A 22,878-nucleotide genomic window follows, 5' to 3' on the forward strand; every position below is an offset into this window, starting at 1 on the left:
CAATCTTGGGTAAGTCCCTTAACCTCTCTGTGCATCAGTGTCCTCATCTGTGAGCCGGGAGTAATAACTACCTCAGCCACCCAGGTAACTGGCCACGAGGGCCTGCCAGAGTAGGTGTTCAGCAAGTTTGAATGACTTCTCGGGCAGCCCGAGAAGGGTTGAACCAGCTGCCTGACTCAGGCTCCTGCTTCCTCGCCCCTTTGCTAGTACGACAGGACAGAAACTGCCATCAACAACCTCAATCCCGCGTTCTCCAAGAAGTTCGTCCTCGACTACCACTTTGAGGAGGTGCAGAAGCTCAAGTTCGCCCTGTTTGACCAGGACAAGTCCAGCACACAACTCGATGAGCATGATTTCCTGGGCCAGTTCTCCTGCAGCCTGGGCACGGTGAGCCGGGCCCCTCCCGGTGGACGAGGGCAAGGGAGTCCTCGCCTTGGGCATCACCCTGCTCCCAAGGACAGGGCGGTCCCTTGGAGAGGGCCTCTGCTGCCACCTGCTTTCCCTGGCCCCATTTTCCTGGCTGGCTTTCGAGGTAGCATCACAAATGCGGATAGGCTTGGGGGGCAGCAGGCACGAAAGGGGGTAAGCAGCCTGGTGGTTTGGGGCCAGGCTGAAGAGTTCCCGGTGGAAAACACTGAGCACGGTGCCTGCGAGCTGTTGCCACACAGGAATGGGGACCCCATGTGGCCAGAACTGCTGATTGTCAGAAGTGATCAGATGCAGTTTTGACTTCCTGGCTTAGGAGCACCTGACCAGCAACCACGGCACCCATGGACATCCTTCTCCGTGGCTGGCTTACCGTGTAACCTCGGGCAACTTCCTTTCTCTCTCTGGGCCACACTTTCCCATCCAATTCAGTCCTTGGTGAGGTTATCGAGGCTGGAGATCGCAGGGTTAGGAGTTCCAGCCCTTTTTGCTGTGTGCCCTTGGGCAAGCCCCCACCCCCTTCTGGGCCTCAGTCTCCCCCCATTTCACTTGGGGCCTGCTGATGACTGCTTAGTCTATGGTGATGATGGAGGAACAGTGCACATTAAAAATGGCCTGGGCCTTCCAGGAGATGGGATGGAAAAAACACAAGGGCCCACCGTTGTGTGAGAAGCAGGGTGTGTCCCTGGGATTCTGCCTGGAGTCCTCACCCTCAAAGGGTAACTGAGGAAAGAGCTGGAGGGTGAGCTGGTGGCACCTGCCACCAGCAGGACTGCCCGTAGCCTGGAGAGGGGGCAGGGCGGGCAGCAGGTTGCCAGGGCCCCGTGAGAGGTGTGGCCACGGCATGGAGGCCTCTGGACTAGAGCTGAAGCCTCGGGAGCGCCAGGTCTGCCAAACCACCGCTCGGCCTTGCTCTCCTCCTGGTCGTCTGGTGCCTTTTGGCGCCCCCTGTGGCTGTACCCACAGCCCAGGGTGGCGCGCGGGGTGATGAAGGCCACCGTGCTCCGAGCAGGTAGGGAAGGGCGAGGGCAAGAGTGGACAGGGGAGGAAAACCAGCACGTGCGCACGGCAGCACAAAGAAACACTGGCATCCCCCCCCCCCCCCACCCAAGAAACCGAGGACCAGGGTGGCCCAGGAAGAGTGTGGGGATGGGGTGAAGAGATGGCAGAGGGGCAACTTTACAACGTGTTCTGCTCTTCCTCTCTCTATTGTGTTGATCGCCGACCGAGCGCTGTGTGCATGTCCTCTCTCTTCGGAGCGTGAAAATACATAGGATTTGCTCTTCTCCATCAGGATCACACCCTGAGGAGGGTGGGGTCTGTAGGTGGCTTTGGGGGAGTCAGTAAGGGGGCTTGACTCCCTGCAGGGGCCTCCAGAATGTGAGCCTGGTAAGAGCCTTTGCCTGGGGGCAACCGGGTCAGTGGGAGTGGACTGCAGGGATTGCGCCCCAGCTGTGGGACATCCAGCGAGTGTCTTAACCCCTCTGGACATCTGTCTCCTCAGCTGCGCCCTGGAGTCAGCGATGGTTGCTGGTTGCATGGGGAGGTGTAGCCAGCGACCCGCCAGCGCGGAGCCGAAGCCGCGTGCATGCGCGTGCTGTGAGTGGTGACTGCTGAGCATTTTTCCTCCCCACCAACCCTCAGGAGCGCCACTCTCCTCTCTCCTTCCCCACCCCAGATCGTCTCCAGCAAGAAGATCACTCGGCCTCTGCTGCTGATGAATGACAAGCCTGCAGGGAAGGGCCTGATTACGGTACCAGCCCCCTCCCTGCTCTCCGCACCCCTCCGCCTTTGCTCGCTGCCCTCCCCCATCAATGGGCTGCTTCCCTGCCAGATAATCACCAGCTTTGTTTGGAGTAAAAAGGCCCAACTTACAACTTAGCAACAGGTCTCTTAGCAACGGGCTCCTGGCTCCACATATGATGCGTTGGGGGCCGCAAGCTGGGAGTAGGGGGCTTGCTAGAGGCCCCTGTGGCCTCCTACTCCCAGGGCAGGGGTGCTCCTACTCATTCCTGGAGTCCACCCTAGCCCTCCCAGCTGGCCCTCCCCTCCTGGCCTGCCCTAGGGGGTCTTTGGGGAGTGCCTGACCCGTGGAGCTCTGTTTGCGGCTGCAATGCGCAAGGGTTCCAGCCTCGCGATGCGCAATAGTTCCAGCCATGGGATGTGCAATGATTCTAGTGATGCGCAATGAGTCCAGCCTTACGCAGGCTCTCTGCTCGGAACAGTCCTGGGTCCTCAAGGTCTCCTAGAAGGCTGGGAAACCTGTTTTACAGATGAGGGACCTGGAGCCCAGAGAGGAAGTGCCCTGGGGAGGTGAGGCTCAGTGAGATTCTCTCCCTTCAGAGACTTGCGTGAGGCCAGAGGAACTGGCCAGCTAGAGGGAGGAGGGCCAAACCTATATGTGCTCATATATAGTCACCCCCCCCCCCCGCTCTGGAGCCTCCCTGGCTCCCCACTGCCCGTGGCGCTTTGCATTCAAGGCTGTGAGGGACCCCACCTTGCTTTCCTGCCTCAGCCGTGTTTTACGCCTTCGTGTAAAGCATACTCTGGCTTCAAGGCAAGCTGAATTCTTAGTATACCACACATATCACAGACCATTATCCACTGTTCCTGCTGCCTTGAATGTCTCCTCCCAACCTCTTGGGGTTCAGAACCTCCTTATCTAAATACCTTCACCAGCCAGCTCCCCTCTACCTGGAAACCAGCCCGGCTGGTGTAACTGTCACCCCTAGCACTTCTACCGTGCCACTCCAAACCTCAGTTCCTAACTCTGTGAAATGGGGGCAGTAATAGGACCTATCTTGCAAGGTGGTTGAGCAAGTCTCTGCTGGAGGAGAAGAAAGGGAGCCTGGCATCCAGCCTGGCTTCCGTGTAGTTCTGGAAGGTCAAGTATCTTGTTGGTAAGGCTGTCCTACAGGTGTGGGGGGAGAGGAAGCCCCAGCCAAGAGAGGACCCAGCTCACCTGTGTTGCTGTTGGCCCAAGGGCGTTCCCTGCTACCCTGTGAGGAAGGGGAGACAGAGAGAGGCCTAGAGAGGGCAAAGGTAGCCCCAAGGTCACTCAGCTGGTCCATCACTGGCTGGGTTGGGACCATAGGGTCATGGCCAATGGAGAAGGCATGGAAGACAGATGACAGCATGAGCTGACAAGACAGCAGAGGGAGCTCAGGTGACTCCTGGACCTCAGTTTCCCTAGCTGCACAGTTAGGTTGCTGGAATCCCCCAATGCCGTGGCATTTTGAGGTCTGCAGTGGGGCATGAGGGGGCCTGTTAAGCTGCTCCCCAGCCCAGAACCTCTCCCCAAGGCTCAAGACCTCCCCTCATGTCTGGTAACAGCTTCACATGGCCTCCTCTCTTGAGCCACACGGAGTCACTTCTGGTTCCTCATATTCAGATGGGTTACCCCATTTTCCAGAAGATGGCAATGGAGGTTTTGGAAAACCTCCATTGAAAAGACAAGGGGCATGACCAGGGTGGCCCGGTACTCCCCCTCCTCTTTTTTCCCCTTCCCAGCCCTGGAGAACTGACTCCTGAGCACCCGTGCTCACTCTGCGTGGCAGGGCGCCAGGGGGAGCCAGAGGGGCAGGTCCCACCCCTCACATTCCTGTGGCTTTACAGATTGCTGCCCAGGAGCTGTCAGACAACCAGGTCATCACGCTGAGTCTGGCGGGCAGGAAGCTGGACAAAAAGGTAAGGCAGGCAAGGAGGGGTTTCTCCATCAGGGAGCAGTATCCCTCCCCCAGCCCAGGGGTGTGCGGCCTAATCCTGGTGCTTCTGGCTATCACCTTTATCATCCCGCATCCAGGAACAAGTCCGTAGCTTAGGACCAAGTTAGAACCTCTTTACCACTGAGGTAGTGAGTTTCCCGTTATTTAGAGGTATTCAAGACATAGATGGAAACCCACTGCTTAGAACTCCCTGTCTCACTTAGTATAAATGCTAGGATCCTTATAGTAACATACAGGGCCCCGCCCCTATTCACAGCCCCCCACCCCCACCCCCGACCTCACCCTTTCTACTCTCCCCACCTTCATTCTGCCTCAGCCAAATCATCCTCATCATTGTTCCAGGATTACATCAGGCACTCTCCTCAGGCCTCAAAGGCCTCAGGACTTTTGCCCTTGGTATTCCCTCTTCCTGGGAAGTTCTTTTCCCTGAATGTTCCCTGACACATTTTTTTTTTTTTTAACTTAAATAAATGGATTTCCAGAGGACATCATCTCCCTTCTGTGATGGGCTGGGATAGTTTCAGTTTTTCAGATGCCCACTAAAATAAATTAAAATCACATCCTCCCATTGGCATCGCCCTGCACTGGAAACAATCGCCCTTTGGAAGTCCTGGCCGGTCTACGTTGTAGCTCCTGCGGACTCCAGGTCTCAGGGTCTCTGAACACAGGCTTTGGTAACACCAGGATGGTGGGGGAGCTGGTTGGTCCCAGGCCACTGGCTCTGCCCACCGCTCCCGCACCTGAGCCTGGGTTGGGGGCAGCGGCTGGTCCACCCCCCCTCTCATCTGAATCCGCCAGAGTCGTGCCTCCCTCACCCACATCCTCCTGCCTCCTCCAGGACCTCTTTGGGAAGTCAGACCCATTTCTCGAGTTTTATAAACCGGGAGATGATGGCAAGTGGATGCTGGTTCACAGGACTGAGGTGGGTGCATGGGATTCTGGGGGTCTGTAAGCCAGTGGGTCTCTAGTCTGGCCACCTCCAGTGTCTCAGGATGGGGCTGTGTGTGATGCAGGGAGCAGGAAAGGCCACAACGGTGCCCAAAGGATTTGTTCCCTCCCCGCCACAGAGATCCTCACTTCCATCCCCAGAAGCGTGGTTGTGGGTCTCCCCACCCCCATCCCCATCGGGTCCCACCCCAGAGCACTGCTGCCCTGGGCCTGAGTTCACCCTTGGCCCTCACGTCCTGCAGGTGATCAAGTACACGCTGGACCCTGTGTGGAAACCATTCACTGTGCCATTGGTGTCCCTGTGTGATGGGGACATGGAGAAGCCCATCCAGGTGAGGGGACGCTGGGAGCCCTGCACCCCACCCTGCCAGCTCCAGCCTCTCAGTCTATCTGAGGCCTTCTGGGGGATGCCTTGGCAAAGCTCTTTTCTTTTCTTTTCTTTTCTTTCTTTTTTTCTTCCTTCCTTCCTCCCTCCCTTTCTTTCTTTCTTTCTTAACTTAGGATTTTTTTTTAAGTTTATTTATTTATTTTTGAGAGAGAGAGAGCACAAGCGGGGGAAGGTCAGAGAGAGAAGGAGAGAGAGAGAATCCCAAGCAGGCTGTGCACTGTCAGTGTGGGCTCAATCCCACAAGATCATGACCTGAGCTGAAATCAAGAGATGGATGTTTAACTGACTGAGCCCCCCAGGGGCCCCCAAAGCTCTTTCTTATCAAGGTAGGAAGGAGAACCTATATAGGGGGAGAGACAGGGGACCTGGGCTCTCGTCTCGGGTCTGCCTGACCCTCTGAGCCATCTGGGCAAGGCTCCCGTCTCTGTGAGCCCTTCTCTAAAACAGGAACAGAATAGCTGTCTGGTTCTTCCCAGAGGGCTGTGTTGCTGCCAGCTGGGATAACAACTGTGGAAACACCTTGAAGGTGACCAAGTGTTGTCCCTGTGGTGTTTTGAGGTGGACAACTGATGAGGACAATGAATACTGGTCTCTAAAAACCCTCAGGGGCCATGTTGAGAGATGGGGGAGAGGAAGCCAGCAAGGCGAGGGCGGGGATTCTGAAACACAGTACTAGGAAACCTAGTTCTGGGTCTACTACTGCCACTGCGAGACTTTGGGCAAGTGCTTCTCTCTTGAAGCCTTAGTTTACCCATCGGTGGCATGGGTATGATGATTCCTGCCTTCCTCCTAGGAGTGGTGGCTAGATTAGAGAGCATGGAAAACTGGGATTTTTTGGTACCTGTGTCAGGGAAAGTAAGAGTCTAGGGAGGGCCTCAGGCCATGGCCTGTGAAGACAGGTAGATCACAGCCCCAGACAGATGAGGAGCAGAGAGAGACAAGTGTATAAGGAGTTAAGCTTCCTGCTCCAGAGTGTATAGCCTCCATTGCTGGGGTGCCCCTTTTGCCGGCAATCATGGAAGGCTTCCTGCAGGAGACAGTCCAGGAGCTAACAGTGTCATCCCAGGCCAGCGAGGCAGATGCTGGAGGGTTTGGGGAAGCATAAGCAAAAGGAAGACATGGGGTTTGCTAAGGCAGCTGAGAGGGCTGGAGAGCACATCCTTGGGGGCTGCTCTGGGGTGACCTCGTTGGACCCATCCCAGGTCATGTGCTACGACTATGACAACGACGGAGGCCATGACTTCATCGGCGAGTTCCAGACCTCAGTGTCGCAGATGTGTGAGGCTCGTGATGGTGTCCCGGTGAGATGGGTCCGTGTGTGTGTGACCCTGAAACCTCAGTGGGGGCCGGGTGAGGGGCACAGGCTTGGGCAGACTAGGGCTCAGATCCCACCTCTCTGGCTGTAGGACCTTAAATCAAGAAGGACTTCTTAAGCAAAATATCCAGTTCCTCTGAGCCTCAGTTTCCCCATCTGTCTAATGGGGCAGAGGAAGAGAGTGGGAATTCAATGAGATGATACAGGTAAAGTGCCCAGCATGTGGGGAGCACTCAAGAGTTATCCATTTAACTCCCCCCAAGAAGCTGGGCCCTGGGGGGTGGTTCTGGGCATACACATAGTTCCGGACATGACATAGATGAGTCATCTGGGGTAGGGAGCAATGCAGATCCTCCTACCTTGGGCAGGCACAGCTTGGTGTGAGCCTGAAGTGTCAGGAACCTTTTCTGGGAGTGGGCATCCAGGAAGGCTTCCTGGAAGAGGCACTGTGGAGGGGATCCTGCGGCCCAGGGGAGGGTCAGTCGCCATGGAAGCGCTGAGCTGAGCTTTTCTTTCTCTTCCCATGTTGCCCAGCTGGAGTTCGAGTGCATCAACCCCAAGAAGCAAAGGAAGAAAAAGAACTATAAGAACTCGGGCGTCATTATCTTGCGTTCCTGCAAGGTGAGCCAACAAGGGTGGGCACGGGGCAGGGGCCTGGTTTGGGGTCACACAGGGAGGTATCACCGCACAAGGTATAGACAGAGCATTGGGGATGGAGCCAGAAAGGCCTGGATTCAAATCCTGGTTCTGCCACATCCTGGCTCTGCGATCTTCTGAGCTTAATCTCTCCTGGCCTCAGTCTCCTCATCTGTAGAATGGGGATGTTAACTAGGTAAAGCATGTGAAGGGTGGTCTCAGCTCACATTCCTGTGATATAAGGAGGTCCGAGAGGGCATGAGATGACCTTCCAGGGCCTCTGCTAGTTGGAAGGTCACTGGGAAGTTGCTTCCCGTGCTGGTGGCTTTCCCACTGCGTGTTCGGCATCCCAGGGGCAGAGGGACATCGGGTGGGGGTCTGCTGACATCATCGAGGGCTCTGGTAACTGTGACTCCCGTGGTAGAGCTGGATCCTCTGAGGCCCAGAAGGGGAGTGAGGTTCACACCAGCAGTGGTCAGGGCTGTCCCTGGATGTCTGGTAGCCAAGCATCTGCTGGAATGAGGCCAGATGTTAAGGAAGACAGCCTGGGCCGGGGCAGCGAGAGCCCTGGTCGGTGGGCCTGACGGTCCCGAGTGAGTCCTGGCACCCCAGACCCCAGGCTTCTATGTCCTGGTCTGGAGTCCACGCTGTCACAGGCTGGGGTTTCCACGACTGTTCAGTGAGGTCACAACGCGGAAGTGCTCTGTGAAAGCTGATCTGTCAGGTTACAGCATCGTGATTTTGGGTCCTTGTGCCTGACGCTTCTGTCCCTCAGATTCCCCTTCATGATTTTTGGCACCTGCCTTACTTACTCCTCTTTGTAATCAGCCCTTCTTCTCCCATTCTTCGATTTTTTGTTTCTTTGGCTGGTTTTTGTTTTTTTACTTAAATACATTTATTTTGAAAGGAACCCCCCCCTCTGACTCCACCAAAATTAGAAGGCCAGCATCCTTTGCCAAAAGGAGCAAAGACCATCAAAACCAACACAGTGTTTTAGCAGCTTTATTAATTTATAGCAGAAGGCCTTGAGGTGGAGGCCTGGTCTCTCTCCGTTCGGAGCAGAGCTTGGTCAGGGCTAAAGAGGGCTTAAGGACTGAACAGCAACAAATTGAGACTTTCTCTGCCGTGTAATTGGTAGGTATAACTGACACTGGGCCCTTGGGCCCTGCCTGGAATCATCGTGCGCACGCGTGTGTGTGTGTGTGTGTCTCAGTCTCACCCACTGGAACTGTTGCTTTGAGTGTTGTTATAGAGACTGGAGTTTGGTTATAATGAGACCGGGTCTTCTCTTGGCCTCCTTGACTCTACTAAGGTTTCAGGGCACAGAGCAACCAGCTCTCCAAAGGTCATTCTTGGGTATTGCGACTAGGTAGAGGGCCAGGCCTCAGGTGCAGAGCAGGGGCCCAGTGACTCCCCTGATCCCTTCCAGATAAACCGGGACTACTCCTTCCTGGACTACATCCTGGGAGGCTGCCAGCTCATGTTCACGGTAAGTCTCTCCCCCCAACCCCACCCCACCCAACCCCGGTGAGGATCCTCCCTAAGGGCTTGGGTCACCACTGTAGCAGGAGGGACATGGGGTAAACTTCGGGAATGACTTCTCCAGGGCAAAGGGTGTGTCTGGCCCAGAGGAGAGGGCATAGGTGATTGGGCCTGAGTCAGGGTGTAGCTAGAGATCAGGGCATGGTTGCCCAGCCCTCCGAGGATTGCTGGTTACACCTCTTCAGCAGGAAAAGAAGCTCTTCAATGGTCAGAAGGCCTTCCTGTCTCCTCTGCTGCCCCTCCTGTTTGCTCATTCGGTTCCATGCACACAGGACCCCACTGTTCCTCCAAGATGCCACGCTCCTTTCTGTTCTAGGGCTTTGCATATGCTGTTTCCTTTTTCTGAAACGCTCCTCCGGAACCTTCTCATGGCTGCTGCCCTACCACCCTTCAGGCCATGGCATAGAGGTCACCTCCTCAGGGAAGCCTCCCCTGATGCTTCCTGCTTCCTTCTTGTCTCTTCTCCTATTTTGATTTTCAGGACACTTGCCACTCTGAAATTATATAAGTATTTTTTCTCTTGTCCCTGTTTGTCCCACTCTGCAGACTGTGAGTACCTTTAGTGCAGGGATTTTGTTTTGTTTCTGTACCAACCTCAGCAAATCACTCAGTGCCTGGCACACAGTAGGTATTTAGTAAATGAACTGTGCCTCTGCCTGTGGCCTGGAGTGTAGGCCCCACAGACTTGTCCTGTCCATCTGGTCTTATGCTCCTCACCCAAAGGGGACCTTGGGGCCCAGGGGTCCTTCTGGGGTCCCATGCTCTTGCCCACCTCCCTGCCTTGCCTCACTGTTCTCCACCACCACCTCTAGATTCCATGGGGCGGGAGGTCATCTGCATGAGTATATGGGGTCATGGGATTGGCCTTGTTGATCTCTGACCCCACTGGTCACCACTACCCTCTCATTCCAATAGGCTGGGCTCTCCTGTTCCTCCTGTGTGTGTGTGTGTGTGTGTGTGTGTGTGTGTGTGTGTGTTCATTCAACAAATGGGTACTGAGCACCTCCTCTATGCCAAACCCATCCCACGATGACCAAGTTCTAAGGTGGCCATCTTTCTCCCTGGATCCCTCTCCTAATCCCCCCCTTGCCAGGCAGGCTTGCCCACTCATCTGCTAGCCCTCCGGGGGCTGGGCTGGAGTTCTCTGCAGGCTGAGAGAGCAGATATCAGCCCCAGCTCCTGTGGAGCATCTTCCCTGGTGCTCTGTGCCTAGTCCCGGACCTGGCTTCAGGGGCACGTATCTTGCCTACAGTGAGCACCGACTCTGGGCAGATGGGCACTGCCGTACCGGGCAGCCCTAGGTCCCGGGGCCTCTTGGTGGAGGTGGCTTGGGGAGGGGAGAGGGTGTCTGGGAAGGCTTCCACGGGGCAGCAGATCCAAACTGGGCCTGAATGATGGGGGAGAATTAGGGAGAAAAGATGGCCTGGCTCTTTAGGTAGAGGGAACCTCATGAATAAAGGCCTGGAAATGGAAACAGATGAGTGTGTGGGTAGTGGCAGTGAGGGGGAGAAAGGAATTTGGGACTATGAGTTGGCTTTGTGTCACATCTGGGCAATAGACTTTATGCTTGAGCAATAGGGAGCCAAATGGCACTAGAACCAAATGGCACTGGAACCAAAGGAGTGACAGTCAGACAGTTTCCAGGTGTCAGACCATCTTACGGAAGGGTGGGTTGGCACAGGGAGATGAGTGGGCTCCCCATGTCCCATCAGGCTCACTGTTCCCTGGGGATGCGATAGGGAGCTAGGGTCTGTGACCACCCTGAGTGGCCTTTTGTTTTTACCCCCACGCCACAGGTTGGGATAGACTTCACAGCCTCCAATGGGAATCCCCTGGACCCTTCCTCTTTGCACTATATCAACCCCATGGGCACCAACGAGTATCTGTCAGCCATCTGGGCTGTCGGGCAGATCATTCAGGACTATGACAGGTAAACTTGGCGAGGGACCATGAAGGTCAGCTCCAGCTTCATCCAACCAGGAAGCTCAGCTTATCAAACTGGAAGGGACCCAAAGATCATCAAACCTAGGAATGGCCAACACATGACGTGCCTTATTGCCCCTTCCCACACCTGCGGCAGACTTCGCTAGTCAATTGCTGACCTCTTGCCTACGGAGCCCAGATCCATGCTGGAATCCTTCTCCATATGGTGCTGCAAGTAGCCAGTAAGAAAAGGAATCAAGATGGAAAATGAAACGTGTTTGCTATTGTTGCAACTTTCCCTTTTAGAGCTGGGGAAATGTAGGCTTGAGAAGGGGGGTAGAGAATGTATCCGAAGTCACACAGAGCAGGGGGACTGGCACCCAGACATTCTGATTCCTGGGCCTGGCACCTGATGGCCTAATAGTCTCACTCCTGCTGGGAACTTGGAAGGAGCAGCCAGCACGTGTGGGCCCTCTTCCCATGGCCATGCTTCCTGGAGATCTTTGGGTTAAGGAGGGGGGGCATGGAAAGTCAGTGAAGGAAAGCTGCGTAGGGGGTGTGGCCTTGGAGGATCAGAAGTCACTTGAAGGTTATGGCATCATTGCCACAGGTGGTGCTTGTTAGGGCCTCCAGGCCAGAGGGCAGAATGACTAGGAAGCCAAAACATGGGGAACAGGGAAGGAAGGTGCAGGTGCCAGAGATTTGGCAGGAACAACAGCAGGCTCAGGAATCCTGTGTGCCCTTGGCCTCCTTGAGAGAGACAGCCTTACTACCAGTGTCTGATTCCCAGGTCCGGGGTGGGGGGTGGGGGGCTGTGATCCCTGGCCACATTAAGAGAGGTATAGCCCACAGGGCAAGGGAGGTGAAAGTCCCCATCTGCATTGTTGGGCAGAGGAGCCTGCTGTTGCTGCTCTGGAGTCCCTTGTATCCAGCTGCCCACTCAGTCCCTTCACTGAGCCTCCTCATGGGCATTCGGACTTAGCAAAGAAGGACCCAGTAAGCTCTGGGCACCTGCCCCAGCCCCTACCCCTCTCACCCTCTTCCCCATCTCCGTGAGAGGCACTACCACTCACCCAGAACCCTTCACTTTTTCCTTCCCTTATCTCCCCCAGTGTTCTTTCAACAAATCCTTTCCAAACCTAGTTGAATCTAGCCCCTTCTCCCACCCCTACTGCTACCAGCCTGTTCAAGCCAGCATCCCTTCCCGTTCAGACCACTTCAGTAGGCTCCTCACTGGTCTCCCTGCTTCTGTCCTAGTACCTGGCGGTTTGTCCTTCACACAACAGCCAGGGGATTCCTCAGTATGTAAGTTGAGTGAATGAACAGGTGAGACATGATCCCTGCCCTCAGGGAGTTCCCACGCAGGGAGGAAGACAGGGAACGAATCACTGGAGTTCCGAGAGAGCGGTTTACATGTGAGGCAGGACCTATGGGAGCACCAAAGAGAGGCATTCTCAGGCCTCAGGGAAACCCACAGAGAGAAGGGGCCATTTGAATTGGGCCTTAGTGGATGAGTAGGAGTTTGCCACAGGGAACAGGCTGGGGGCAAAAGGAGCTATAACATGATTGAAATTGGAGCGTGAGGTGCCCTGTGTGTTTGGGACACAGCTCGTGGCCAGTGGCCAGGGCTGGGCCAGTGGGGTATGAGGGAGGGCAGCTGGAAGGAGATGAGAGTAGGTCCTAGGGCTGGATGCTGAAGGGCCTTGACACTAAGCCAGGGTTCTCATTTAGGAGAATTTTTCTCAGACAGAAATGGGAGGTTGAGAGACAGGCAGTATATTTCTGTAACGACTGGTTTAGCGGATGCCTGAGGTCCCAGTTTGAGAAGGACCTAAAAGCTGCATCCAGGCCCACCGGTTAGAAGTGCTGTGATTGATTAGCCATGTCTGCCACAGGTGTGGATAGGGTCAAGCCTCACATTCGCCAGGTACTTAAAGGTGGGTGTGAGCTCGGTAGATCATTCACACAGAGCTCGTTCTAGAGGTGGTGAGCTTTTTCCTTCTGTCCTTGGAGGTGTGCAAGGCAGAGTGGGCCCAGCCCTGGGTGAGGGCTGGGAGGGGTGGATGGGGGCAGTGAGGCCTCTGACCTGATGTCTTACAGTAGTTTTCTTCTCCTGTCTCTGATTAGTGATAAGATGTTTCCGGCTCTGGGCTTCGGGGCCCAGTTACCCCCAGACTGGAAGGTGAGTGGAGCTGGACTGTTTCCTTTTGGTCGAGATGGGATTTGTGTGTCTGGCCTTTCTGGAATCTGGAAGTTGCTGGAGGCCCACCCAGCTGCCCTGTGTTCTCTGCATTTATCCCAAACTCACACTCTTTCCTCAGCCTGAACCTCACGTAGGCGCTGGAGGCTATAATGAGCAGGACAGTTATGGTCTCTGACCCCTGGTATTCAGGTCAGGTTAAGAAGACAAGTAGGAAGCCAGATCTGGCAAACAAAAATCCAGGATACCCAGTAAGTTTGAATTTTAGATAAACACATTTTTAAAGTATAAGTATGTCCTAAATATTGCCTGAGCCATACTTATCCTGAAACGTTATCCATTGTTTATCTGGAATTCAAATTGAACGGGGTATCCTATATACTTCTGGAAGCCCCCAGGACTGGAAGGTCATCAGTGTTGAGATGGGGCAGCATGGGCCTGGGAGGAGCCTAGAGGAGGGCCCCAGCCTGGCCTGGGGGTAGCAGGGAAGGCTTCCTGGAGAGGCATGGTCTAAGTCAAGAAGGAGTTTGCAGAGTGATTGGGGTTGGTGATGGGGCAGAGAGAGTGTTCAGAGCAGAGAGAACCAGCTTTGCAAAGTCTGGGAGGCAGGCGGGACAGGGCGAGTTGGAGGAACTGAAAGAAGGTGGCCATGATGGCCTCTCTGTGGAGGGTGGAGAGAGACATGGCTAGCAGGGTGGGGGGCCGGCCATTCAGGGCCTCAAATGCTAATTAAACAGCAATGGGCAGCCACTGGAGGGTCCATGTAGAGCGTTACAAAGACTTTTTAAAATGTCTTTTATTTATTTTGAGAGAGAGAAAGCGTGCATGCAGGCTCGAGTGAGTGGGGGAGGGGCAAAGAGAGAGAGAGAATCCCAAACAGGCCATGTGCTGTCAGCACAGCACCCAGTGTGGGGCTCCATCCCACGAACGGTGAGATCACGACCTGAGCCAGAATCAAGAGTTAGACACCCAGGTACCCCTTTTTAAAGATTTTTTTTTAAACGTTTTTTATTTATTTTGAGAGAGAGAGAGAGAGAGAGAGAGAGAGAGCAGTTGGCATTTTGAAGGCCCGCTCTGGCTGCTGAGTGGGGACTGGCTAGGGTGAGAGTGGGCCAGATGGAGGGATGAAGAGAAGGAGTGCTGTCCATTCTCCAGGTGAAAGAACAGAGGCTCAGGTGATTTGCCCAAGGCCATGTTCCCAACTGGGAGCCTGGATTCCAGCTGGGCAAATGGAGGCTTCCATTTGTTCTCAGGATCTGCTGCCTCTCCATGAGTGAGAAGCCTGGGGCTGTTGCGGGCACAGAGGGCTCCTAACGTGCACGTGTGCGTCTCAGCTAGTGCCCCCTCTTGTTGCCCTGCTGTGACCCACGCTGCTTCCAGTGAGCATTGCCCTCCCACCCTCTCTAGGGAGGACCATCTTCACCTAGGATTTTAGGGAGCGGCTCTGTGGCCCCCTGGCCACCGTTCGGTGTGGGGGTGCAGGGGGCAGGATCCTGCAGAACCAAAGCTGGGCCTCTGGGCAGACAGTGATGCCACTGGGGGCAGGGCAGGCTGGTGCGGCCAGGCCCAGCAAGAGCCCGTTGCTAGGACACCAGCCAGCTTTGAAAGAACTCTGGCTGAATGAGACGTTTTCTCGCTCAAAAGCCTCCTTGGAAATGTCACAGGGCAGCTCTGGAGAGGCTCGGGCTTGGCCAGGCTGGAGGGCCCGGCGGCGCCAGGAGGGATGTGGGAGCCAGGATGGGCAAGGGCACATGCCAGGCCTGGCCCTCCCAGTCCCTTCCCTCCCTCTCATTCTAGCTGGCCTTGCTCCAGCCTCTTGAACCTTCTTTCATTGCTCCCCACCTCAGGGCCTTTGCGCCTGGCCTTCCCCTGGCCTGTTGCTCCTGTTCACCTCTTTCCCACTCTTAGAAGCCAAGAGGTCTTTCCCTCTGGGAGGTCTTCCCCGAGGAAGCTCATGCGGGGCCCTCCTCTCCTCCAGTGAGAGGCACTGTCCTTACAGAACTTTATGGTCGCCTCTGTATGTGTGGGTTGGCCTGTTTGTTGCCTCCCTCCAGGGTTTCACGGTCCGGGAGGGCCCCTGCTTTCCTCCTTTCTGTGTCCCAGCTCCCGGCACACATGAGGAGTGCAGAACTTGTTTGTTGACAGTGAATCGGCGGCCTAGCAGCCTGAGCAGACAGAAGTGTTGGTTCTCTGAGGGTGAGAAGCTCGAAGGAACGTGCACTTGGGACCTTCGATCCTCCCTGGGGCTGGGCCAGCTGCGCCCCAAGCAGACCCCTACCCTGGATGGTGGCGGAGGGACTCAAGAAGCATTTTCCTGAGGAGATGACATGAAGGCTTGGACGTTCAAAATAAGCCAGAGTCGGTCAGATGAAGAGAGGGATGAGGCGGGAAGGAGGGCACGCAAAGATCTGCGGTGGGGAAGTGCACAGTCCATGACTCTCCCCACTGTAAGGATGGGGTAACTGAGGCTCAGAGAGGACAGTCCCTCTGGGGTCCCTTCAGCTCCCTCCCCCATGCCCTGCCCCCGCCAGGGCCACAGAGAGCAGCGTCTTAAGTAACTCACTGACTTCGGGCCAGGCTTGGTGAACAGGACCACTGATTGTCACAAGGCAGCAGGGAGTCCCAGGACAAAGACCTGTGGCCAACAGGCCCCCAGGGGCCCCTAATCTGGCTTATGGCCTGAGGAAACTTGTGCTGTTTACAGGCATTTCTTAGGCAAACCAGGGCAGCAAGCATAGGAGGGGGCTGGGCTGCTGAGCGCTTGTCTCCCAGATCTGGTCCCAGCTCTGCTGTGGCTCATTCGTGTCACCTGGGCATGCCCTGACCCATTCTGAACCTCAGTCTTTTGACCTGTAAAATGGAGCTGCTGGTCTAGGTGACCTGAGGGACCTCTGGACTGGATGAGTGACCTCCACAGCCCCATCCACTTGGACCACCAAGCCCTCCTGCAAAGGAAGGGGGGAAGCAGTGAAGAATCAAGAGTCTGGGTGGCCGAGAAAGCAGAATATTACTCCATTCCTATCAGGAGGGGGCTTTCCCCCTTGGTCTCTAAAATCTCCTAAAATCTGATTTTGTAGGAAGTCATTGGCCCACAGAGGCCTGTTTCCTTGGCAACCATTTTCCTCTCTCAACCCCTCGGTACAAGCCCCCCTCTTAATCTCTGTAGAGGCTCATGAAGTTGCCATGGCAATGAGGACCTCCAGCCCCCACAGCTGGAGCCCAGATTGGGGTCAGGATGAAGAGGGCCCCAGGGTAGGGAGAGGACCCAAGATGGTCATTAGGGGACTGGCTCCATGCCAGCCTTTAGGGCTGAGGGAGCAAAGAACAGAAAAGCTGTTGCCCAGAACAGGGAAGTGTCTTCTCAGGCCACCCAGTCACCCATAGGGCCCACCTGGGGTGAACTCCTCGTGCTGAGTCTCACCCCTCTTGGCCCAGGAAGGCTCACAAGGCCAGGACTCCAACTCCCACTCGATGCATGAGAGGCTCAGGTCTTAGGCCTGTTCTGCTGTGTGGCCTTGGTACCTGGCTTCCCCTTTCTGGGCCTCTGTTTACTTGTGAAATGGGTACATTGGACTTGGTGGGGGCCTTCTAACATGCACGTTGTATAGAGCTAATTATCTTGGAGCTAATGAGTCGTCTGGGAGTGTTTGTGCCCAGACTAAAGCTCTCACCTGGCAGATATTCCCCTAGACCTCTTCATCTTCCTAATTTAAAACTGGTGGAAGAGTGTTAGAAGGCGGAGGAGGGTCAGTAAAGTATCCTCCGGACTGAGAAGTCACTTTAAGAGGGAAAAACGAAGCAAGCCACTCCCTACCGTTTCCACAACTTAATTCAGGATAACTTACTGATGGGCCAGCAGAACCTTCAGCTTTTACAGAGCAAGGGGCATGGTGGTGAGGTCACAGGGTAGTTATCTAAAGTGGGGCCCTCTGTGTGCGCGCCTTCTCTACTGGTTAGCTAACGTAGGGCCTTCGTGCACCACGTTATAAAGATCAGAAGAAGCCCTCCTGCATTCCCATGTGGGCGTACATTAACCTCCTTGGGGCCTAGAACACGTAGCCCCGAGGGAGGTCATTGTGCAGACACAAACAAGATGGAGTCCTTGTCCGCACGCCTACCGAGAGGAACGCCTTCTGAGGTTAGTGGGTTCAGGAGGCAGCCTAACCTTGGTTCTAGTCCCAACCTTGTCCTTCGGTAAATGTGAGAGCCTGGGAACTTTCTAGAACATTCTGTGTCTGTTTCATCTTCTGAAAATGGGGTAATTGCAGGCCTTTCCCCATTGGGTCATTGCCAGGAGTGAGGGGATGCCTGCAAAACTCTGAACGTGGGTTGTGGCATGCGGTAGGGAAGGGGGCCGCGTGGGGATTTTGTGAGAGGGCAGCAGGACAGAGAGTGGGGAGGGCCCCATCAGAGGCCTGGGTTCTGCAGCCCCCGCAGCCCCGAATGGTGTCTAGTTTTTGTTCCTCTGTGTTCCTGGATCGGGAGTGTGCAGAATAACCCACAGGGCTGGGGGCTGGGTCTGGAGGCAGAGAAATGGGACCGGGCCCCAGGGGAACTGTGATAGCTGTCCCTGCCCCCCGTTCCTCTGGTCCCATTTTGCTTCCTCATCCCCAGTCCAGCTCTGAGCAGGCTGTCCGCTAATCCCGTTTGGCTCCCTGGCGTAACACAGGCTCCTTTGTTAGCACTCGTGCTGTTAAGTCGCGGGAAAGCCCTCAGGGCCCTACAAAGTGGACCGTCAGTGATGGCGTGTGACAGAGGCTCAGTTCAAAGGCTCCTGGAGCCCACCTGGATGCCTTCAGAAGCCTCTCTGTCCCACTCAGGAACTATCTTGGTGGGGCGAGGAGACACAGGCAGCAGCCTGACACCCCCCCCCCCCGCCCCAGCAAACAGAGATGGGGGTGATGTGGTGCCCATTACAAAGTGAAGGCAGTCAGACCTCTCTGTGTGGCTCAGCCCCAGCACTGGAAGGTGGAAGCAGATGTAGGGGGGTGTCAATAGCCTTGACCTGGGGTGGGGATGGGGCTTGAAGAGCCAGGTACCCACAGAGGGAGACTTGGCCCAGCAGTGGGTGGGGCTTGGAACCAGGAGGCTGCCGGCTCAACATTTTCTCTGCACTTCAGGTCTCCCATGAGTTTGCCATCAACTTCAACCCTACCAACCCCTTCTGCTCGGGTGAGTGCTAAGCCCACCTGCGTCTGCGCTGGGCAGAGGGAGGGGCAGAGTATAGGTTTTGTCTTTTTCTCCCTTCCCCTCCCCCTCATGCTTGCTCATAATGACAGATGGGGAAGAGCTGGAGGTTGGAGTCAGGTGGTCCTGGATTCAAGGCCAGCTGCTGCCCTTTCCTGGCTGTGTGACCTTGGAGAGATCACTGCACCTCTCTGGGCCTCTGCCTCCTCACCTGCCCCAGGGAGTATGATACCTGCTTAGCTCACCTCACTGGGTGGTCAGGTGAGAATTAAGGGAAGTGTTGACAGGAAGCCCTGTGTAGAGCAGGAAGAGGTGAGGGTGGCAAATTATATACCTGCCTCTCGCCTCCCTCCCGCCCTTGCTGGGAGGACCCAGCCCTAACCCCACCCTGCTCCCCCTGCCTTCCACAAAGAGCCTTGGCACCCAAGGACTGAGGGTTGCCAGAGGGGAGGGGGAGAGAAAGGGGCAGGCAGTGAGTGTGGTGCCTGTGTTCACCCCTGCCCCCTTGACCTAAGAGAATTTCTGAGCCTCCAGAATCATTTGAGAAACTATTGGAGGAGGAAGGGGGCCCCAGGTGGGTATGGAAGAGGGTGGTCCCTGCTATCATGAGACCTTCCAGCCTAGGATCTGGCTTGGGTATAGCACCTGCCTTCCCTGGGGGTTCCCAAAGCTGGGCCCAGTTTGTACTTGGAAGGGAAAGGTGTCAAGTCACCAACTTGCAAACGATGCTGTGACTCAGAAGCCATGGACATCTATCTGTTGGCTAAAAATGTAGCCCTCTGCTCTTCCTGGGCTCTGCCTCGTTTAGAGCAGGTCTCTAGAGACTTTGTCCAAAATTGGGTTGGTCAACATCCTCCCCAGACAAAGGCCTCCTGGACAGGACCACCGGGCAGTGGGATATTCTTAGGGGCCATGCAAGCATCTCAGTTCCCCACGGCAACCCTCAGCCAAAGCCATAGCATGTCCAGAATGGACCTCAAGACTTGGGCTGCCAAGTTCCTTCTCTGGGAAGAGCCTGCTGGGTCCCCTCTTGTCAACTGCCCAAGAGTGAAGATTATCAGTCCCATTGACAGACAAGGACATGAGCTCAGAAAGATTAAACAACTTGCCTCAGCTAAGAAGGGGCCAAGGCAGGATTTGAACTTAGGTCCGCCTGACTCCATATTCAGGACTCTGCTTTATACTTGGCCCTGCCCTCTGGGAGCTTCCAGTCTCATGGGACCTACACTGGCCACCATAGGGGCATTTAGGGTGAGCATGAAATAGAGGTAGGGTCTGCAAATGGGATGAGGGTAGGTGAAGGGCCGGGGGGCAACCTTGCTGATACAGTCTTCTCCTCGAGGCAGGTGTCGATGGCATCGCCCAGGCATACTCGGCCTGCCTGCCCCACATCCGTTTCTACGGCCCCACCAACTTCTCACCCATCGTCAACCACGTGGCTCGGTTTGCAGCCCAGGCCACACAGCAGCAGACAGCCACGGTGAGTAGGCAGCCACCGGCGTGGACATGTGGGAGAGGGCGGGCACTGGCTGGGCCCTCCCTGCCTGACATGAGGGAGGGCCAGACCGGGGCCTGTCTTTCCAGCTCCACCTGCCCCCACAGGGCTGGGGAGCTGGATATTCTCCCTTCTGTGCCTCAGTTTACCTGCAGGTCTGGCAAGGGGGTTGGACCAAGCTCAACTCGATTGGTGCTGGCTTTCTGGAGCACAGACTTGAAAAAGACACAGTGATTCTGTTTATGCTTAGTGGTGAATAAGGTTGTGATCATTGGGAGGTGCCTCCCCAGGACAGGGGGTGTTTGGTATTCCTGGGATACATGGACACCAAGGGATGGTGGTCCTTGCGGGCCCTAAAGCTACCCTCTGGGCCACTGTCTGGCCCAGCGGTGAGGCGAGGGCCTGGCCGGACACTGCCAGTGGCATCTGGAGTACATGGCAGATGGCCATCGTGGGCACCTGCATCCCTGGTCCTCTCCCTGCTCCCTAGCCTCAGGCCGAATGCCTGTGTTGGGGTCACCGAGGGTCACCTTGTCCACTCTTCCTCCCCCACCGGGATTTGTGCTGACTTGACTGTTGGGAAGTCTTCTCCCCCCGGCCCCAAGGGCAGTGTCTTGTGTAGTACTTCCCAGACCCTGTCCCCAGGCCCACCGGTCAGGCTCAAGCCACGGCTGGAAACCCAGCTCCTAGCCCTGGGGTGGAGCCTGGGCTGCCACCCAGGAGACTTCGGTCTGACTCCTGCCTGGCCACTCCCCCCGGGGGACCTTCATGAGCCTCTGCCCTTCTCTGGGCTTCCCCCTTGGAAAGAAAGAGTAGCTGCACCCATGCCTAGGTTCTCTCTTGACTTCTCCTTCCCATGGCCAAGGCCACCGTCTTCTGTCATCTGACATCACAGCCACACCCTCACCCCTTTGACCCCTACAATCCATTCTCCGGCCTGGAATCCTTTTAACAGCAAATGTCAGATCTGGCCCCTCCAGGCCCCTCCCTTCCACAGAGACCTCCTCTCCCACTCTTCCCCCACACTTTCCTCCCTTTATGATTCTATCACCAACCTCATTCCTGTTGCTCACACACACAAGCTTGTTCCCCTCACAGAGCCTTTGCCCCGGTGACACTCTGCCCGGCCGGTTCCACCCATTCCTCAGGGTCCCCTCAGATGCCCCCACTGTGGCGGGCCTTGACCACCCCTCTGAGGTTGCTCTCCCACCTTCTCTGTTTATTCTCGTTTGGACTCCGAGGATGGCAGCAGCATCTGTTTAGCTCGTCTCCATTTCCTCGTCCGTTGTGCGTCTCTCCCCATGACTCATGGCCCCACGGCCCCGGGCTGCTGCTGTTGTGTCCGCCATCACCTCCTGCCGGCCTGTGGCAGGTGCTCAAGCATCATGGCGGGGGGGTGGGGGAGGGGTGGATGAATTTGTCCTAGGCCCTGCCTCGGACTGGGCGCTATGCAGGACTCGAGAGGCAGGAGGAGGGAACCCAGCAGGGCCTCTCCTAAAAGGGAAGGGAGGGTGAGGCCCTACCTGGTCACTAGGGAGGTGGAGGTTGGCTTTGGGAGTGGTGGTAAAGATGGAGGAGGTGGAGGTTATGAGAGCGAGAAAGAGGACACCAGGGCTGGCCCGGAGAGGGCAGGACGGCAGGACACGGTCTAGTTGTTCAGAAGGCCACAGGGGGCTCTGGGATCAGGCTGCCAGGGTTTGAAGAATCCTGCTCACACTCCTTCCTCATTGTGACTTGGGCAAATCACGTAACCTCTCTTAGCCTCAGTTTCCTTGTTTGTACGATGGGGGTACTAACAGGACCTACTTTGAGGAGGTGGCGTTCGGATTAGCAACATCATGCGATGCCTGCACCCAGGAGGAGAAAGGCCAGGCAGACAGGACGCCAGAGGCCGGGACAACATGAAGGAGGTCGGCATGCAGGTCAGGGGAGAAGGAAGGCGGTCCTGGCATCTTCCTCAGGGGGCATGGTCCGCTCTAGTGCCAGTCCTGCCCGGCTGCTGGCGGCTGAGGCCCTGAGGCCAGTCGCTTCCTGCTCTCAGCCTCTCTCCGTTATGAGGTGGGAGAAATAAAGCCCCCCTGGGTGCCCTGAGGATCTGGGGCAACCTGAATGAGACAGCAACCAGGGAAAGGCCTGGGAGGGACTACTTTTGCATTCCTGGGGTGCAGGGCTGGAATGGGTTGGGAGGGCAGACGAGAGGCAGCCCTTGGGCTTGCACCGTCTGGAGGCCTGCCGTCTGTGAACCAGGCCGTTGTCCCCCCCCAGTCTGTTGTCCACCTGAGCCAGCTTTCAAAGGGATGGAAAAACAGGCCCGCACTCTTGTTTAAAAGGAAGAAACACAGATGGTAGCAGGAGCGAAGCCAGTGCTCTTGCCAGGCTCACCCTGCAGCCAGGGTAGGACGGGGTGGGACGTGTGGTCCTGGGGGGAAAGGTGCCTGTGTCTGCTAGGTCCCGGGTGTGCCAGGGGCTTGGGCCCTGGGCAAGGCCAGGAAGGGGACCTTTGTGTCCTGGGGAATAACTGCTGACGGCTCCCCAGAGGGGAAACTTGGTCTTTTCTCTGTCCAGCCCCTGATCTTCTCAACACCCCAGGCACTTTTGTCACGTCCCTGGCCTCCCACCCTGGGGAGGCAGCCTCCTCTTGGCACCCTCACCCTTCACGGAAGCACTACCCGGCACCCCGGTGTGACTTGGGCCACCTCTAAGCAGGAGTGGGACAGAGGGCCTCTCTCAGCCCCTCCCACCCTGACGTCCACATAGACAGGCTTCTCCACCTCTGGCCTTGCTGTCCCACATCTCACTGTGCTCCAAAGGTGGTGCCGCCTGATGGTTCAGCCTCCGGCTCCAGAGGCCCGGCGACCTCGTTCAGACCCCAGCTGCTCCACTTGCCTGGCCGTGTGACCCAAGGCAGGTTGCCGAAGCTCTCTGAACCTGTTTCCTCACCCGTACCATGGAGGTGATGCAACAGTGGCTGCCTCATGGAAACACTGTGAGAATTCAACCAGTTTGGCATGTAAATTGCTCAGCACAGTGCCTGGCACACAGTAAGCACTCAAGAAATGTGGGCGGCTGAATCTTCTGGGGTCACCTCTTGAT

General features: G+C 56.1%; 1 protein-coding gene across 2 annotated transcripts in view; it reads left to right on the forward strand.

The window, feature by feature from the left end:
- CPNE2 (copine 2) overlaps window positions 1-22,878 on the forward strand; it is a 46,557-nt gene that overhangs the window by 18,006 nt on the left and 5,673 nt on the right. Inside the window, exons 2-14 of one of the 2 annotated variants that reach the window (XR_006702677.1) lie at window positions 208-387; window positions 2,105-2,179; window positions 4,042-4,113; window positions 4,990-5,073; window positions 5,342-5,431; window positions 6,690-6,788; window positions 7,337-7,423; window positions 8,868-8,927; window positions 10,777-10,910; window positions 13,031-13,085; window positions 18,224-18,275; window positions 19,637-19,770; window positions 22,596-22,826. Coding sequence is in view for 1 of the 2 variants with exons in the window: in XM_045442839.1 (XP_045298795.1) it covers window positions 208-387; window positions 2,105-2,179; window positions 4,042-4,113; window positions 4,990-5,073; window positions 5,342-5,431; window positions 6,690-6,788; window positions 7,337-7,423; window positions 8,868-8,927; window positions 10,777-10,910; window positions 13,031-13,085; window positions 18,224-18,275; window positions 19,637-19,770 (1,122 nt within the window). In the remaining variant the exon portion in view is untranslated. The remainder of the gene's footprint in view (window positions 1-207; window positions 388-2,104; window positions 2,180-4,041; window positions 4,114-4,989; window positions 5,074-5,341; window positions 5,432-6,689; window positions 6,789-7,336; window positions 7,424-8,867; window positions 8,928-10,776; window positions 10,911-13,030; window positions 13,086-18,223; window positions 18,276-19,636; window positions 19,771-22,595; window positions 22,827-22,878) is intronic. The other variant, XM_045442839.1, reaches the window with a different exon arrangement.

The sequence above is a fragment of the Leopardus geoffroyi genome, chromosome E2, assembly GCF_018350155.1.
Source record: "Leopardus geoffroyi isolate Oge1 chromosome E2, O.geoffroyi_Oge1_pat1.0, whole genome shotgun sequence".
NCBI lineage: Eukaryota > Metazoa > Chordata > Mammalia > Carnivora > Felidae > Leopardus > Leopardus geoffroyi.